Source organism: Ovis canadensis, chromosome 24 (assembly GCF_042477335.2).
Source record: "Ovis canadensis isolate MfBH-ARS-UI-01 breed Bighorn chromosome 24, ARS-UI_OviCan_v2, whole genome shotgun sequence".
NCBI lineage: Eukaryota > Metazoa > Chordata > Mammalia > Artiodactyla > Bovidae > Ovis > Ovis canadensis.
The window spans coordinates 24,616,457-24,633,885 of record NC_091268.1 but is presented as its reverse complement, the minus strand read 5'-3'; the positions used below and the strand labels follow the sequence as shown (position 1 = coordinate 24,633,885).

Here is a 17,429-nt window from a genome sequence, read left to right as displayed (position 1 = left end):
TGGGGCCTCAAGGTGGGAAGAGGGCTGGAAGCTACTGCGGGTGGACAGAACATCCTCCTGGGGTCCAGAGACTCGGTTTCCAGCGGTGGCTCTGCACTGACCTCCCCTGTGACCCTGGGTGAGGGACTCACCCAGGAAGCACAATCTAGGGACACATCCTTGCCTCCTAGTGATAACCGAGATGCTCAGCACGCCCTGGAGAGGGACCTCGAGGACAAAAACTCGGCCGAGTTCATTGATGAGAAGTGCCTTAACCTACGGAACACATCAGACTGCATCAGCTTCTTCCATGGGGTGGAGAAAATTGATGGCACGTAAGTACCGGGCTCTCGGTCCCCACCTGGCTATGCCCAAGGGGAGCCACGAGGCGGGCTCTGGGTTCACTCCTGCCAAGGAACAGAAAAGGGGCATCAGGCCCCAGTCAAGTCTGGAGCCGTGGGTTGAATAGGTTGTGGGTTGAATTCAGTTGCATGCCACAGAATCCGATTCTGGCTAAGCTATGATGGAATTTACTGGAAGGCTGTCGAGGAGCCTGAGGCTCCAGGGGAAGGCTGGAGGGGGAGGTTCTGGAAGCCTGAATGGGCTAATCGGCTTTGGTGTTGGAGCACCACTGTCTTGCCCACTTCACCAAGATCCAAGTTCCAGGAAGGGAGCACAGGTGATTGGCTTGCGAGGGTCCCACAGCCGCTGCTCTTGGGGCGCCTGGATTGGCAGGTGCACTGAACAAATTACAAGACAAGATGGCTTCAACCAGGAGGAGGAGGAAAAAAAGCTTTGTTGGGAGAGCCAACTGATGCCTGCCCACTCTGGTTAAGTGTGGGTTCTGGGAGTTCCAGGGGCTAAAACTCCATGCTTTCCATTCAGGAAGTGCGGGTTCAGTCTCTGGATGGGGAACTAATATCCCACATGCCTCACTGTGTAGCCAAAAATCATATAAAAAGCTTAAAAAAAAAGAATGGATTCTTGAGCCAGGTTGCCTGGTTTTAGATCCAGGCTTCAATTAACCCTCAGGACAAAGGACTTAATCTCTCTGGGCTCCATTTCCCCGCCTCTACCACTGGAATAAAAATAACATCCACCTCCCAGAGTTGCTGTGAGAGTGGAAAGGTGGGTGTCTGAGGCGCCGAGCACAGATCCTTGCATCGGGAATGATGATGGCTAACGTTTATTGAGCGCTTGCTGTGTGACCTGATTTTCTCGTCACAACAACCATAAAATAGGTGCCTCCTGTCTGCCTGGCACTGCTGTGGGCATGTCCCAGCATCACGGAACTGCTTGAAAATGAAAGCAAGCTTTCCCCATTGGTAGTTTGAGGTGTGGGGTAACGACGGCTGGAGAGAGATGCTCTGGGTACATGCAGAGGGTGGGGTCTCTCTTGGATCCCCTTCAAGAAAAAAACCCTCTAGCACATAGAATTGTGCTTTTCACATAGTAAGTGTGCAAAAAATGTCTGTTGACTGAGAAAATGAATGAAAAGGAGGAGGGAGGGAGAGGAGAGAAGAAAGGGAAGGTCTCTTTGGCTTATGCTGGGGTCGCTTTCTGGATTGTATTAAGCATGCGGCTATTGAAAGAACCCTTTGGGGTTTCCTGCAATGACAACTTCCAGGGGCCCTTCTCCTTGTCTGGACAAATTTGACTTCCCCACGGCAAGGTGAACAAGGCCTTGAGAGCGGGGCCCAGTCTCCTCAGCCATAGCTGCCCATTTGGACAGGGAATCTGGAAGGTTCCCTTCCTAAACAGATACCTTCCTGGAAGCTGGGCAGCCACCCTGGTTGGTGGAGACTGATTTCCATGCCCACGAAGGGTCTGCTATTTCAAGGGGTCTGCTATTCCAGTGACTCCAGCTGGAAAGCCAGAGCTGCCATTTGGGGTGACTAACTGCTCCCTAGATGTGCTAACTCGAGGCTTTGTATGTGGGTTTGTTCTTTTTTTGCCGCACCTGGCTGCATGTGGGATCCTAGTTCCCCAACCAGGGATTGAACCTGGCCCCCCTGTATTGGTAGCATGGAGTCTTAACCACCGGATCACCAGGGAAATCCCTGTAGGGTTTTTTAAGGCGAGGCCATGTCTTGGTAGGTCGCAGCACGTTTGGAGTTTGCATTGCCGTAACTGTTCTTGGAATTTCTCATCGCCTCGGATGATGTGGATGAAGAGGCTAGCCATTGCCTTTTACCCGCTGCTTGCTATAGGCTGGGCACTGTGCTGAGTCCCTCCAGAGCATCTCGTGAAAAATAAACATTTATTAAGCGCTTTCTATTGTCAGGTGCCATGATAGGGGGTCTCACATTTAGTCAGTCAGTAGCCTCTAGGGAAGGCACCATTTTTATCCCCATTTCACAAAGAGGAGCCTGAGACTCAGAGAGGTGTAGTGACTGGTCCAAGCTCACACAGCAAGTGGCAGAGCCTCAGTCTGAGTCATGTGGGACACTGGGACCCTGTTTTACCACCGCGCCTTCCTGCCTTCCCAGCGAAGCTTGCTGTGTCCTCCTGTTTTTAGAGGACACAGGCTCCAGAAAGCATGTCCCCTGCCTCCTGAGGCACACCACCCATGAGGAGACAGGCTGCCGCGGCAACCCCCCCAGAGAGAGGGTGAGTAAATGGGCTATTTTCCCTCCGGAGCTCAGCTGTCTGCTCCTGGGGAGGGGCAGCTGCTGCCCTTGACTTCGATAGCAGCCCACTGAGCAGCCGCAGGTGCCCTCAGAGTCCACATAGTGTTCTCTGCTCTCTTTGGTGTCTCCTCCTTCCTTGATTGATGGTGAGTAGCTGTGTGACCTTGGGGAAGACACTTTACCTCTCTGAGCCTCAAGTCTTTGTTGGATGAAAGCTCTGGATCAGACTCAGTGCCCCCTCACATCTCTAGAAGCCGAGACCTCTCCAGAAGTTTGATTTTAACTCCTGCAAAAGCCAGACAAAACAAGCACATGTTGTATGCTTTCTAAAATATTTCTAGTCACCATGCAGTCTAAGTGCTTTAAAATGTCCTGAAAGAGCCTTCTATTTCAGATGATTGAATCTCTTTTTTCCTGCTGTCTGAGAATAAAAATCTGCTTTATTTTAAGAACTGGAGACTTCCCAGCTAGAAAAGACCTCAAAAATGTATCTAATCTGGTTTACCCGGGGACTGAAGTCAGCTCAAAGGAACATGTGTATGTGTCTCTCTTTCTCAAAGGCTTCCCGGAGGAGAAAACTCTTATTGCATGGATTTACATACTCAACCAGGAAGAAATTTCTCTTCCCTAAATGTGTCACCGCCTCCAAGAAGCCTTCCCAGACTGCCCTTTCTAATGTAGCCTGAACTCTATTCATCCTTCCAGATCCATTCTCTAGCTGCCCTGGTGTGAGTCCGATAAAGGAGTTTGCCCTCTACAAACTGCCTTTCCTGGGTCTTTGCCATCTGGTTCCCAGCAGGGTTCAGCCAAATAAGAGGGTCACCAGCAGGAGATGAAGGAGAAGGATGTTGAGGATTTATTCTCCATGGCTTCCTCTCTTTTCCTTTCACAGCTGGGGTTGTGACAACTTTAGCACTCGCTAATCTATGAGCCCCTCAGTGTTCTCTGAGTATAAATTCCATCTATTTCCTTTTATGACACATCTATTTCCTTGACTGACACATAATGACCCACTCCACTTGTCTCTCTTCCTCATTCTGCTTCTAAATTCCTTCCCAGAATGTAACACCAGGTGTAAACATCTTATTAATTTATTGTCTATCTCCCTCCCCTGGAAATTCATCACCATGAAGACGAGGATGTCACCTGCTCTATCGCCAAGTGACTAGAAAAAGTCTTGGCATGTGGTAGGTGTTCAGAGAACATTTGCTGAGTGAATAAGTCAGCGCAAGTAGCGTGGTCGCAGGCTCATCACTGAATGGAAGGGGCCCCGCAGCCAGCAACATGCCTGATGTCCCCTTCTTGAATCTGTATTTTTGGTGGAGAAGGAGGGAAGGTTAAAGAAAAGAACCCGTCCACGGGATCTCTCCCCTCTTGCAATTCACCAAGTGCCCTTTGGGGAAGCCAGCCAGGCTGCAGTTGCTTTATCTGTAAATGAGGGGTTTGGATCAGCTCAGTGGCTCAGCTAGGGGTCATTGTTCCCCCTCCTCCAAGGAATATTTGGTAGTGTCTAGAGACATTTTTGACTGTCACAAGGAGAGAAGCATTACTCCGGGCATCTATCTGGTGGTTAGAGGCCAGGGATGCCATTAAGCATCCTACAGGGCAGAATACAGCCCATCATCCCCACCCCAACAAGGAACTGTCTGCGTGTGTACTAAGTCGCTGCGTCCAACTCTGCATGACCCTATGAACCGTAGCCCGCCAGGCTGCTCTGTCCATGGGATTCTTCAGGCAAGGAAACTGGATTGGATTGCCTTGCCCTCCTCCAGGGGATCTTCCTGACCCAGGGATCGAACCCGAGTCTCTTACATCTACCTGCACTGGCGGGTGGGTTCTTTACCACTAGCGCCACCAGGGAAGCCCCAACAGAGAGTTATCCTGACCCAGACGCCAGAAGCGCCAAGGCTGAGAAACCCTGGATGCAGAGATCTCCAAGCCTGCCGCCGACCCCCCAGTCCTCCTCGCCCGGTAAATTCTCTCTCCTGCCTCCGCTAGGATCTCCGTACCCGAGACGTGGGCCAAGTTCAGTAACGACAACATCCGGCACTCGCAGAACATGCGGGCCAACTCCATCCGGCTGCGGGAGGAGGCGCAGAACCTCTTCGATGTGTTGGCAGACCAGCTGTGGAGGCAGTTCACCAACACCAACCTGGCCTTCAGCGCTCGCATTGCGGAGGAGACGGAGGTGAAAAACAAGCTACAGACGCAGTTGGCTAAGGTAAGCGAGATGCCCCGGAGGACCGTCGTCCAGGCTGCCAGGACCTCACCACGTGCCTCCCCTCCCCCGCTCCTTGGTCTCAGCGGCTTCTGGTTGCTGGTGCAATGGTCCACGGTTTATGAGCCTGTTCACCCAAAAGGGGGCGGAGGCTGTGAGCTTCCTGGGGAGACTCCAGCATCCTGTGGGTAAATCTTCCTTGCTCACTAACTGATGGAGCTTGGCCTGGGTGTCACAGCAGCACCCAAAGAGGTTGCTGATGGCCCCTAGGGTCCTTCAGTCTACCTGGGGGCCACGTGGCTGAGCGTGACCAGTGAGAATGGTTGTCAATGCCAGACCCCCAGGAAACAGGTCTGAGCCGATCTTAAGATCTTAAGAAATGTCACATCAACATCTTAAGAAATGTAACCTCTTGACCTTCAAAGGCTTCAAGGGCACCCCTGTCGAGGGGTGGGGTGCTTTTTGAGTTGGAGGAGCCACAAGGATAGCCTAATCCTGCCACAATCCTCTGCTATTCCCTCACCGACATGGCCCTTTCCCTACTCCTGCATCTGAACCATCATGCTGTTTCCCAGCCCTGGGGAAGCTCTGCTGCATGGAATCAAGCCTCTCTGCTCAATTTAGAGCACCTACTGGGTACCAGATGCTGTGCTAGGGGCTGGAATGAGAAGAGGAGCCACACGAACAGTCCCCTGGTACCCATCTTCAGGGGGCTTATGGTAGCTGTGGTGGGAAGCAGTGATGGCTGCCAAATTTATACACAGTAAGGGCTTAGGGATGACAATCTGGTTGGAGAGGGGGAGGCAGGGGACTAGCATTGAACCTAAACTTGCAAACAGTACCCGTTTTTATTGTATATATGCTTGGTGAGGTTTAGGGGGCTGCAGGCAGGGTTTAATGGATATTATGGGGGCACTCTAAGCCCACCCACATAGGCCACCCTTTGGCGTGGGGTATGGAGTGCTATGCTTAGCCACTAAGTCATGTCTGACTCCTTGTGACCCCATGGACTGTAGCCTGCCAGATTCCTCCGTCCATGGAATTCTCCAGGCAAGAATACTGGAGTGGGTTGTCATGCCCTCCTCCAGGGGATCAAACCCAGGACTCCTGAATTGCAAGTGGATTCTTTACTGTCTGAGCCACCAGGGAAAGCCCAAACATTCTGGACTGGATAGTCTATCCCTTCTCCAAGGGATCGTCCTGACCCAGGAATTGAACCAGGTTCTCCTGCCTTGCAAGCAGAGTCTTTACCAGCTGAGCTGCCAGGAAAGCCCAGTGTTAGTTGCTCAGTCGTATCCGACTCTTTGTGACCCCATGGACTGCAGCCCACCAGGCTCCTCTATCCATGGGATTCTCCAGACAAGAATACTGGAGTGGGTAGCCATTCCCTCCTCCAGGGAATCTTCCTGACCCAGGGATTGAACCCAGGTCTCTGGCATTGGAGGCAGATTCTTTACAGTTTGAGTCACCAGGGAAGCCCATAAAACAGAAGTTTCTCTAAATAATTGCAAGGTTGGTAATAAGTGTTAGTGAGAGAAGAAGCCAGGAGATTTGCCAGAGATCTCCTGGGGTCCTTACTTCAGGTAGATCAGACAGGCAGTTGTCACAATTACATCAAGAGCAGATGGATAAGGAGATAGGCAGCTGAAGGACTGGGCTGGGGGCGAGTGTTCCCAAGATGATGGAGGTGGGATGAGTTTGGAGGGAGGGGAAGACAGAGGAGGTCATGCGGATTCTTTCTTTCCTCCTTCCTTCCTTCCTTGAAAAATCCGTCTATTATTGTGATGAAATATACATAACAAAGCATTTGCCATTGTCTTAGTTGCTTTGCGCTGCTATAATAAAAATACCATAGCCTGGGTGACTTATAAACAACAGAAATTTAGTTTTTGATAAATAAAGGCTGAGAAGTCCAGGATCGAGGCTCTGGGAGGGGTGGTATCTGCTGGGAACCTGCTTCTTGGTTCTTGGATACTGTGTCCTCACATGGCAGAGAGTGTGGAGCTCCCTGACCTCTTTCAGAAGGGCCCTACTCCCATTCATGAGGCTGCTGCTGACCTAATCACTTCCCACAGACTACTCCACTTCCCAATACTGTCAACAATGGGGGTTAGGTGTCAACATCTGAGTTTGGACATTCGGTTCATAGCAACCATTATTAAGGGTATAGTTCCGTCATGCTGGGCTTTCCTGGTGGCTCAGATGGTAAAGAATCTGCCTGCCATGCAGGAGACCCGGATTCAATGCCTGGGTCAGGAAGATTCCCTGGAGGAGGGCATGACAACCCACTCCAGTATTCTTGCCTGGAGAATCCCCATGGACAGAGAAGCCTGGTGGGCTACATTCCATAGGGTTGCAGAGTCAGACGCGACTGAGCGACTAATGCTTTCCGTCATGTTAGACGTATCTTCACATGATGCAAACATTGCCACTATCCATCTCTAGAACATTTGTCATCTTCCCAAAGTATAAAGAACCCTGTGTTTAAACTCTGTGTCCATTAAACGATGACTCCCCATCCCCCTCCCTTTCCCCTGGTGACCACCAGTTCCACTTTCCGTCTCTATGAATTGACTAGGTACTTAGAATTGTGCGGTGTTTGTCCTTTTGTGTCTGGCTTATTTCACTTAGCACAATGTCTTTAAAGTTCATCCGTGCTGTAGATTGCATCAGAATATCCTTCTTAAAGCTGAATGATATTGCCTGGATGTATATACGATTCATCCCTCAGTGGATGCTCGGATGGCTTCTACTTTTGGGCCATTTGTGCAAGCGATTTCTTTAATTTGGCATTTCCTGTAGCGGATCAAATACAGTTCATTGCCACGTTTTACCACATGAGTCTGAGGCCTGGAGGTGACTTGGGATTAAGTTGGGTCACGGTGGCTGGTTTCTCACTTGTGAAACTGGGGGTCAGGATTCCTGTCTGATGCCAACAGCATGAGGATTAGTGAGTTGATCTTTATGGAGACCTTAGAACGCGCTTGGTAGACAGTAAGCACTCAATAGAGGTGTTTATTAATTGATTTAATTAATAAAATCAATATTATTGATAAAGAAAAAGGGATCTTTTGGGTGAGGGTAGGTAGGGAGCAAACATTTCCCCTTTCCATGTATCTCCAGGGAAGTTTTCAGTGATTACTAACAGCCTCATTACTGCTTATCAGGTTTTGCCACCAAGTGGATTTTTATTAATCATCATTATTTAATTACCAGTTGCTTTGCAAACAAGCCAGTACTCATTCTTGTCTGGTGGGCTACAGTCCATGGGGCTGCAAAGAGTCTCGGACATGACTGAGCGACTAGGCACACAACTATCTTTTTCTGTGCTGCAAAGCAATTATTGGCCAGGTGGTCATAGGAATTCACTTTGAAAGACCAGGTCTACACAGTTCCCTAAGCAGATTTTGAATGTCCCAGTGGCATGGGGGCTCTATCCCCAAGGCCACACCCCAAGCCTTGTAACTTATCCTGGGTCCTCACACTTTGGGGCCTTGGGATGTCACCCAATCATACTGACCACCGCTTAAAGAACGGCGGGTGACCTCTTTGAGCTGAAGCAGTTGATGGTCACAGAGTGAGTTGCTGCCTTTGAGAACTGATAGCTCCTGAAAACCAGGCTCCCAGTGTGGGGCGTGGCCAGAGGAGGGGCTTGTCCCCAGATTACCCAGTCCGAGGTGCCCTGTAGAGTGAGACTCAACGTGGGGGGAAAGATACAAGGACCTGGGGGGAGGGAGGTATGGAGGGAGGGAGGCATGGGGACAGAGGTGCCGCGGTCCCACAGCGCTTGTTCTGCAGTTGTGGGCGTGAGGTCCCGGCAGGGGAAATGACTGGGTGTGTTTGCAAGGACGCAGCATTAATAGCATGCAATCACATAGCGAGAAGGTGTTTTCTCCTTCTTAACATTTTGGTTGTGCTGGATTCTCACTGCGGCATGTGGGCTCTTCACTGGGGTACGCAGGTTTCTCTAGTTGCGGCATGGGCTCTGTTGCTCTGCCTCGGCACGTGGGGTCTTAGTTCCCAGACCAGGGATGGAACCCATGTCCCCTCCACTGGAAGGCAGATTCCTAACCACTGGACCATCAGTGAAGTCCCCTTCAACCCTTGTGACGCTCTCAAGAGGAAAGTGTCGATTGGATGCTAGAATGCCTTCCTCAGCTCTTTAACTCCAACTGATCTCCCTTTGAAGCAGAGGGTGTGGACCTCAGGCTGAGACCTTTGGGCCGTACCCAGAGTTTAAATTACACGCTTTTACTCTCATCTTGTTCGTGCATTTTAATGGTTATTCCCATTACGGCAAACGATGCCAATTTTCCATTGATAATAGTGATATGACGTTTTATTTTTAAACAAATACATTAAAAAATTTTTTTAAGACAATTGATTTGAAAAGATTATTAACCATGTTACAAATGGTGTGAGGGGATATGCCTATAGTGGTAAAGATGGTGGGTGAAAGCCTGACTCTTGTGTGCATAAGTCCCTTCAGTTGTGTCCAACTCTTTGCAACCTCATAGATTGTAGCCCACCAGACTCCTCTGTCCATGGGGTTTTCCAGGCAAGAATACTGGAGTGGGCTGCCTTGCTCTCCTCCAGGGGATCTTCCCGACCTAGGGATCGAACCCATGTCTCCTGTGTCTCCTGTGTTGGCAGGCGGGTTCTTCACCACTAGTGCCACCTGTGAAGCCCCTGACTCTTGGCGAACAGCGAAATAGACTTGTGTCTCAACTATTATTTTCTGTGCTGTAATCACCCATGTTGCCTGGGGATTGCATCGAAATGCAGATCCTGACCGAGAGGGTCTGGAGTTGAGCCTGAGAATCTGCGCTGTGAACAACCTCCGGGGTCCCCAGTGCTGCTGGCGAGAAGCAGGCAAGAGTGCATGTTGCAGAGCAAGTTGATCTTGACGATTTTGAGCTGTTTGCATCTCTTCTCTCACTCCTTCCTCCTCCCTCTCTCTTCCAGACTCAAAAATATTGGGGGAACCCAATCTTTCCAAGAGGCAAGGCGCAGTCATCCCATTCTAATCAGATCTTCTCTAATTGCATTTTACTTCCAAGCCCAGCCGTTCCTTCCTGGAGGGATCCGCCGGCTCAGGCCGGCTCAGCCTCCCACACAGATCTTCCCAGATTTATGCAGATGTATATGTCCCTCTGGGGCTTCTGCCGCCCCTCCGAGATGCATGCCCTTGAATCAAAATCTCATTTTCCATCTTGATTACTAATGTGGTGGGAGCGAATGACGTTAGGAGCTGGGGAGTCACGATAAGGCAGAAGCTTAGCTTTGACTGGATGTCAGAGAGAGGAATCGGATTTCTCTGCTGCTGCTCAGCAGCCTCCCCCTTCTACCTCCCTTCCCCCTAACCTCACGGCACCCCCTCCCCCCGCCCCTTTGGCTGAAGGCTTTCCTGTAGCAAACAGAATGAGCCAGCTTTCAAGCTGGGAACTTTCCTGTTCACTCTCCTTCACCTGGAGCCCCTTCCCCCATCTCAGTTGGTAGCTCTCACTTCTAGATGCTTCCAGAAGCTTCCAGGGCTCAATCCTGAATCTCAGAGTCCACCTGGATGCCACTCTTTCTCTCCCATGCCCCCATCCTCTCCATCAGTAAATCCTATTGGTTCCAATTTCAGAAGCTCGTCACTCCTCCCTCCTCCTCTGCTTCCACTCGGACCTGAGCCTCCATCGTTTCTTGCCTGGACCATTGCTGAGGCCTTCTAAGTGCTCTGCTCGCTTTTGATGTTGCCAGCTGATGGGCTGGCAGCTTTTTGAGAGGGCATTCGATCCTTCAATAGGACTACTAGATTTACAGAGAGGAAAAGTTCAATTGCTTTAGATTCTGCAGGAAACCTTGAGAGTCTAACTGGAGAATACAGGTGACAGGCTCTGCCTCCATCTTCACCTTGGCCAGGCCTCTCTGCACCGCTGCTGTCATGGGAATTTCTCACCATGCCTTTGCAACCTCAGTGCCTCCCAAAATGCATGGTGCCTGATGAAGTCTAAGGAAATGCGGGTGGAGTGGTTTTTCTTTTTTTTTTTAAAGATTTTCTTTTTTTAATGTAGACCATTTTTAAAGTCTTCACTGAATGTGTTACAATATTGCTTCTGTTTTACCTTTTGATTTTTTGACCACGAGGCACGTGGAATCTTAGCTCCCTGACCAAGGACTGAACCCTCATCCCCTGCAAGAGAAAGTGAAATCTTAACCGCTGGACTACCAGGGAAGTCCCTGGAGGGGATTTAAAATCAGAGGATAAATGCTTGTAGTCCAGGGGTTAAACTTGGCCCACATATTATTTGGATCCTCATGTTTTCCTTTTAACAGCTCTATTTTTACTTGACATGTAATTAACTTATGTTTCAAGTGCAGAATCTGAGAAGCTTTGACACACATAAGTCATGAAGCTGCTATCTCAAGCAAGGTAGTGAACATATGAAAAGATTCCCTTGTGTCCCTGGTCATCTCTCCCTCCTGATCCCCACCCCCATACCCAACACAACCACTGATCTGCTTTCCATCACTACTGATTAGTTTGCATTTTCCAGAATAATTACATAAAGGGCACCATACCCTATCCACTCTTCTTTCATTAGGCCTTTTTCCATTCACTATAGTTGAGATCCCTAGTTTGTTCCTTCTTGTTCCTGAGTCTTATATGTCTTGAATGGATACTGTATTGTATTGATAGGTACTACCCGTGGTAGGTATCATATTGATACACCACAACAACCCTAATATTCATCAACAGTTCCCTTCTCCTCTTGCCCTCAATCTTCCCCGGCATCAGGGTCTTTTCCACTGAGCAGGCTCTTCGCCTCAGGTGGCCAAAGTACTGGAGCTGCAGCTTCAGCGTGAGTCTTTCAAATGAATATTCAGGGTTGATTTCCTTTAGGATTGATTGGTTTGATCTCCTTGCTGTCCAAGGGACTCTCAAGAATCTTCAACACCACACTTCCAAAGCATTAATTCGCGCTCAGCCTTTCTTATGGTCCAATTCTCACATCCATACATGACTCCTGGAAAAACCATAGCTTTGACTATACAGACCTTTGTTGGCAAAGTGATGTCTCTGCTCTTTAATATGCCGTCTAGGTTGGTCTTAACTTTTCTTCCAAGGAGCAAGCGTCTTCTAATTTCATGGCTGCAGTCACTGTCTGAAGTGATTTTGGAGCCCAAGAAAATAAAATCTGCAACTTTTTCGATTTTTTTCCCCATCTTTTTCCACATCTGCTCTGTACATTGGAGGAAATGCAAGAAAGCAGCCAAGCCTGGAAAGGACTGTAGAGAATACAGGGGCTCTGAGTTTTCACCTTGAAAGGTTTCTGCTTTCACTCTGAAGTTTCTTTGGGGTTTTGACTTCCAATTGGTCATTAACACCAGCAGAACCTCTCCTCCCCCAGGAGTGTGGGGGGCAGTAGGGTGTGCGCTATCTACAGGGGTGAGGGCCTGCAGTCACCGTCTGAGGGCCTCAGTGCCTGCTGCCAGCCCCTCTGTTTGTCCAACGAGGCTTGGACCCCATGGTGGAGTGGGAAACGCTTTTGTGCTTCGCAAGCAGTCGGATCCCTTCCAGCACCAGAGCCAGCAGCCAAGCTCCTGACAGCTCGTTTCCATAACCTCCGAGCACAAGATCTGGGGAGCCGGCCTGCCTGCCCCTGTGCCTCGGTGGATAGGCTGGTGAGAAGTGGACGGGCCAGGCCTTAAAGACCATCGTGGCTATTGAGAACGTTCTTGTTTCCAGTTTCTTCCATCAGTCTTTCCAATAGTGTCGAGCAATGAGGCCTGATGTGACCCTAGTCTGTCTTTGCCATCTCTCTTTTGTTTGGGAATCTCCCTTTCCAGGCAGACTTCAAGTCTCAGGCTGCACTGACCCTTTGAAATTAAGGTCTTTTCCCATCTTCTCTACCACGATGGGACCCTCTATCTATGGCAGGAGATACTCGTTTTCTACATATGTGAAAATCGCTCAGCTGTGTCTGACTCTTTGTGACCCCATGGACTATAGAGTCTATGGAATTCTCCAGGCCACAATACTGGACTGGGAAACCATTCCTTTCTCCATGGAATCTTCCCAACCCAGGGATTGAACCCAGGTCTCCCTCATTGCAGGCAGTTTCTTTACCAGCTGAGCCACCGGGAAGCCCAAGAATACCAGAGTGGGTAGCCTATCCCTTCTGCAGTGAATCTTCCTGACCTAGGAAACGAACCAGGGTCTCCTGCATTGTAGGTGAATTCTTTACCAGCTGAGTTACCAAGGAATCCCTTTCTACATATGGCAATACTATAAAGGTGCCATTTCAAATACATTTGTTCAAGGCTGAAAAGGGCATTGATTTGAAGAAATAGATTAAATAACTAGGGGTTTTCCAGGTGGTGCAGTGGTAAAGAATTCACCTGCCAATGCAAGAGACACAAGAGATGCAGGTTGGATCCCTGGGTCGGGAAGATCCCCTGGAGGAGGGAATGGCAACCCACTCCGTTTTTCTTGCTTGGAGAATCCCCTGGACAGAGGAGCCTGGTGGGCTACAGTCCATAGGTGGCACAGAGTCGGACACTGCTGAGCCATCGAGCCCTTGTGGGTATGTGGATATGGCAAGGTAACCGCCAGGAAAAGCCCCACGTGCAGTTGGTCTCTGCCTGATGCTCACCTTAGTACCAGCAGGAATCAGCGGTTCCCTAGTGTCATGTGGGCTCAGGTCTCATCACTGTTTTTTGCGGGGTCGGGGGCGGGGTGTGCCTGGGGACACCCAGCATGAGGGGGTCCATGAGAGCTTAGATACAGGTGGCTCTGAGGGCTGTGCCAAATGGTGAGGTGATGGAGGGGGTGCCATGTCTACCAGTTATCTGTTCACGCTGACACTGTGCCAAGTGAGAGAGATGCTGCTGGAGTCAGGAACACAGAGGCAAGGTCCAGAACTGGGAAGGCAGCCAACAAATGCCGCAAGCTGGAGGGACCAGACAGGAGAGTAGGGAGAAAATGAGCAAGGTCAGCACGGCCAGGGCTGGAGCTGGGGATGGTACTAATGAGGGTGTTTTGAGCTCACTTTGTGAACCACTGATGCTCAGGGAAGCTAGGACTGCACGTTGCAGTTGGTATTAGCCAATCATATGCTTTGACTGGAAGCCATAGGCGGGGCAATCCCTGGGATTGGCTTCTGCTGAGACAAGAAGACAGTCAGATGCAGCCCGGAGGAGGTAGAGGGCTACCTGGGTGCCTCCTGAGTACGGGTGTGTGCCAACAGTCTCCAAGTTTCTTCCAAGTTGTGGCGTCTCCCTCTTTGGGTCCTCAGCTCCTTGCCTCCTTGAGACCCGCTGCCCAGCCTCACCTCCACTCCTGGCTTGCACATGGGCTTGCCTCCTGGTCCAGTCTCCCCTTCCATCTCCACATGCTTCTCCCACACGTGAGCCCCCACAGTGCAGTGAAGATGGTTGGGTTCACTTCTGGCTCCAGCACTTCCTAACTACGTGGCCAAGGTCAGGTTGCCCTACCTCTCTGTGTCTCAGTCAAATGGGAGCAATAATGGTTAGCAAACGTTTGTTCTGGGAATAAGAGCATCCACACTGGTCACTTCGTAAGTGCTCAATGACTATTAACTGTAAAAATGGTAAAACAAACTAACCAACCTGTGGTCTGATTTATAACCTGTGCTGACAGGGAGGGACAAGCAAACTGAAAGGATATGGCCTCTGGGATCTAAAGACCAGAGTTGCATCTGGTAAACTAACTAACTCCTATGAATCTCAGTTTCCTAATCTCTGAGAGAGGAATAATCTTGTGAGGATGAAAAGAAAATATTGCTGTTGTTCAGTTGCTAAGTCATGTCCAGCTCTTTGCGACCCCATCGACTCCAGGCTTCCCTGTCCCTCACTGCCTCCCCGAGTTTGCCCAGGAAAAGATACAGCTGAGCAATTCTCAACATTCACACATTGGAATCACCCGCATCTCTAGGGATTGTGACTTGATTGGTTGGGATGTAGCCTGGGCATCCAACCTTTTAAACTCCCCAGCCAAGGTTGAGAATGAAAGGATCAGCATTCAGACCAGCGGTTCTCAAGGTGCGGTCCTGAACCAACTGCATCAGTATCATCTGGGAACTTGTTAGAAGGAAGTGCACATCCTTGGGTCCCATCCTGGACATCCTGACTCAGAAACTCTGGGGTCCAGACATCCAAGTTTTTACCAGTCCTCCAAGTGTGCCAGCCAGGTGCAAATGTGCAATAAGTGTTTGCTAATCCAATCCTCTCTCCCTGAGAAGTATTGGTTTAGCCAAAAAAGTTCGTTAGCATCTTGCAGAAAATCCCGGTCAAACTCTTTGGCTAACCCAGTATTTACTAAAAGCACATCCAGTGTGCTAGACTCTGAGTTAGGAGCATGGGGTCCAGTGGGCCCTGCCTATGGGCTTATGTTCTAGTTTGTTGTTTAGTCACTAAGTCGTGTCCGACTCTTTTGCTACCCCAGAAATTGTAGCCTGCTGGGCTCCTCCATCCATGGAATTTCCCAGGCAAGAATACTGGTATAAGTTGTCATTTCCTTCTCCAGGGGAATCTTCCAGACCTAGGGATTGAACCCGTGTCTCCTGCATTTCCTGCACTGGCAAGTGGATTCTTTACCACTGCCCCACCAGCGAAGCCCTATGTTCCAGTGGGACAGACCTTTTTTTTTTAAAGTAGGAACTTTCACGGTGGTCCAGTGGCTAAGACTCTGGGTTCCCAATGCACGGGGCCTGAGTTCACTCCGGGAACTAGATCCCACGTGCCAAAACTAAGAATTTGAGTACTGCAACTAAGACACAGTGAAGCCAAATAAATAGATAAATATGTTTTTAAAATAAGTAAAAACCTCATTAATGAAAATTGTGATAAGCATTAAGAGATGGTTGAGGGCCTGAGATACTGGATGCCCATGAATTTTCAGAGAATTGTACAAGTGTCCTCTGTAGCAGGGAGCCTCCGCCCTTCCAGGACTTTCAGGACACCTGACCCCAGATGACCTCTGAGCAGCTGGTATGTGTACTGGTCTGGCATTGTCTGAAGGCAGACTCTGGACGGAAACAACTGTGAGTAGGGTTGACTCAACGTCTCTCCTCAGAGTAGTAATTCTCACCCTGGCTGAATTTATTCCCCAGTGGCACTTGCCAACGTCTGGAGACATTTTGGTTGTTACAGCTTGCCATGTGGAGCGGGAAGGGGGCAGGGTGCTCCTAACAGACACAAATAGTGGGTGGGATCCAGGGATGCTGCTAAACACATCGATGCACAAGACAGTCCACCCTCCCGACAACGAAGCTGTGGCCCCAGACATCAAGTGGGCCGAGTTTGAGACTCGCCGCTCTGGGTCTTTCACTACTTGCATTTCTGGCCAAGTCCCTCTGGAGCCCTCCTCCACTAGCTCTTGCCCCTGGGCTCAGCTGCAGTTGAAAATCTTCCACCATTTGACCAGAAAAAGGATTCCAAGCTGCTTTCTGCCTTCCGAAGCTGGGGAAACTGCCCTGAGTCAGGCATCTCCTTGGAAACCCCTTGGCTGCACGCAATTTGGAAAACAATAAATTTGCAAGGTTGCATAAAGCATGCAGAAGCCCAAAGCTGGCTGGAACTGCTAAATCCCTCTTTTTCCCTTCACATCAAAAATAATTTCCCAGCCCTGGAGGCTTTGTCTGCTGTCACAAGATGCAGGCAGATATTTTGAAAGGACCAACACCACTGCCAAAAGCGTCCCCCCTTTCAAAGCCCTTGGGTGGATTTCTGTTCCAGCCAGGAACATCAGAGCACTTTTCCACTGAGCTGAGGTTGGTTTCGTCCTCGGCACGCCTAGCAAGGATGTACCTTGCCATCTGGGGCCAAAGACCATTTCCAGTCAGGACTTAACTGTTTCCCCAAGCCTGGGACTTGGGGTTTGCCATCAGCTGGTCCCTCACAAGGTCTGAATGTGGGTGATCATCATCTAGTTTGTCATCCTGTTGCAAGAAGAAGGTGAAAGAAAAAACTCTCCATCACAAGAGGCATATTAACCTCACTCCGTGCAGCTAGAGTTCTAAGTGCTTTTCTAACATTAACTCATTTTCCCTCCTACAACCCTGTGTGTGTATATGTGTGTGTGTGTGTGTGTGTGTGTGTGTGTGTATGTGTGGTGTGCATGCTCAGTCATGTCTGGCTCTTTGCAACCCCATGGACTGGAGCACACCAGGCTCCCCTGTCCATGAAATTTCCCAGACAAGAATACTGGAGTGGGTTGCCAACAACCCTGTGAAGAAGGGATTATTTTTAGGGATTATTTTTACAGATGAGGAACAGGACAAATGTTTTCCTAAAGCCCTTACCTCAGATATGCAGATGACACCACCCTTATGGCAGAAAGTGAAGAGGAGCTAAAAAGCCTCTTGATGAAAGTGAAAGAGGAGAGCGAAAAAGTTGGCTTAAAGCTCAACATTCAGAAAACGAAGATCATGGCATCTGGTCCCATCACTTCATGGGAAATAGATGGGGAAACAGTGGAAACAGTGTCAGACTTTATTTTTTGGGGCTCCAGAATCACTGCAGATGGTGACTGCAACCATGAAAGTAAAAGACGCTTATTCCTTGGAAGAAAAGTTATGACCAACCTGGATAGC

At 49.6% G+C, this 17,429-nt stretch overlaps 1 protein-coding gene across 1 annotated transcript in view; it reads left to right on the top strand.

The window, feature by feature from the left end:
* The window catches only part of TEKT5 (tektin 5), a 47,830-nt gene that overhangs the window by 11,179 nt on the left and 19,222 nt on the right, over positions 1-17,429 (top strand). Inside the window, exons 4-5 of the mRNA XM_069571370.1 lie at positions 171-314; positions 4,608-4,830. Coding sequence (XP_069427471.1) covers positions 171-314; positions 4,608-4,830 — 367 coding nt within the window. The remainder of the gene's footprint in view (positions 1-170; positions 315-4,607; positions 4,831-17,429) is intronic.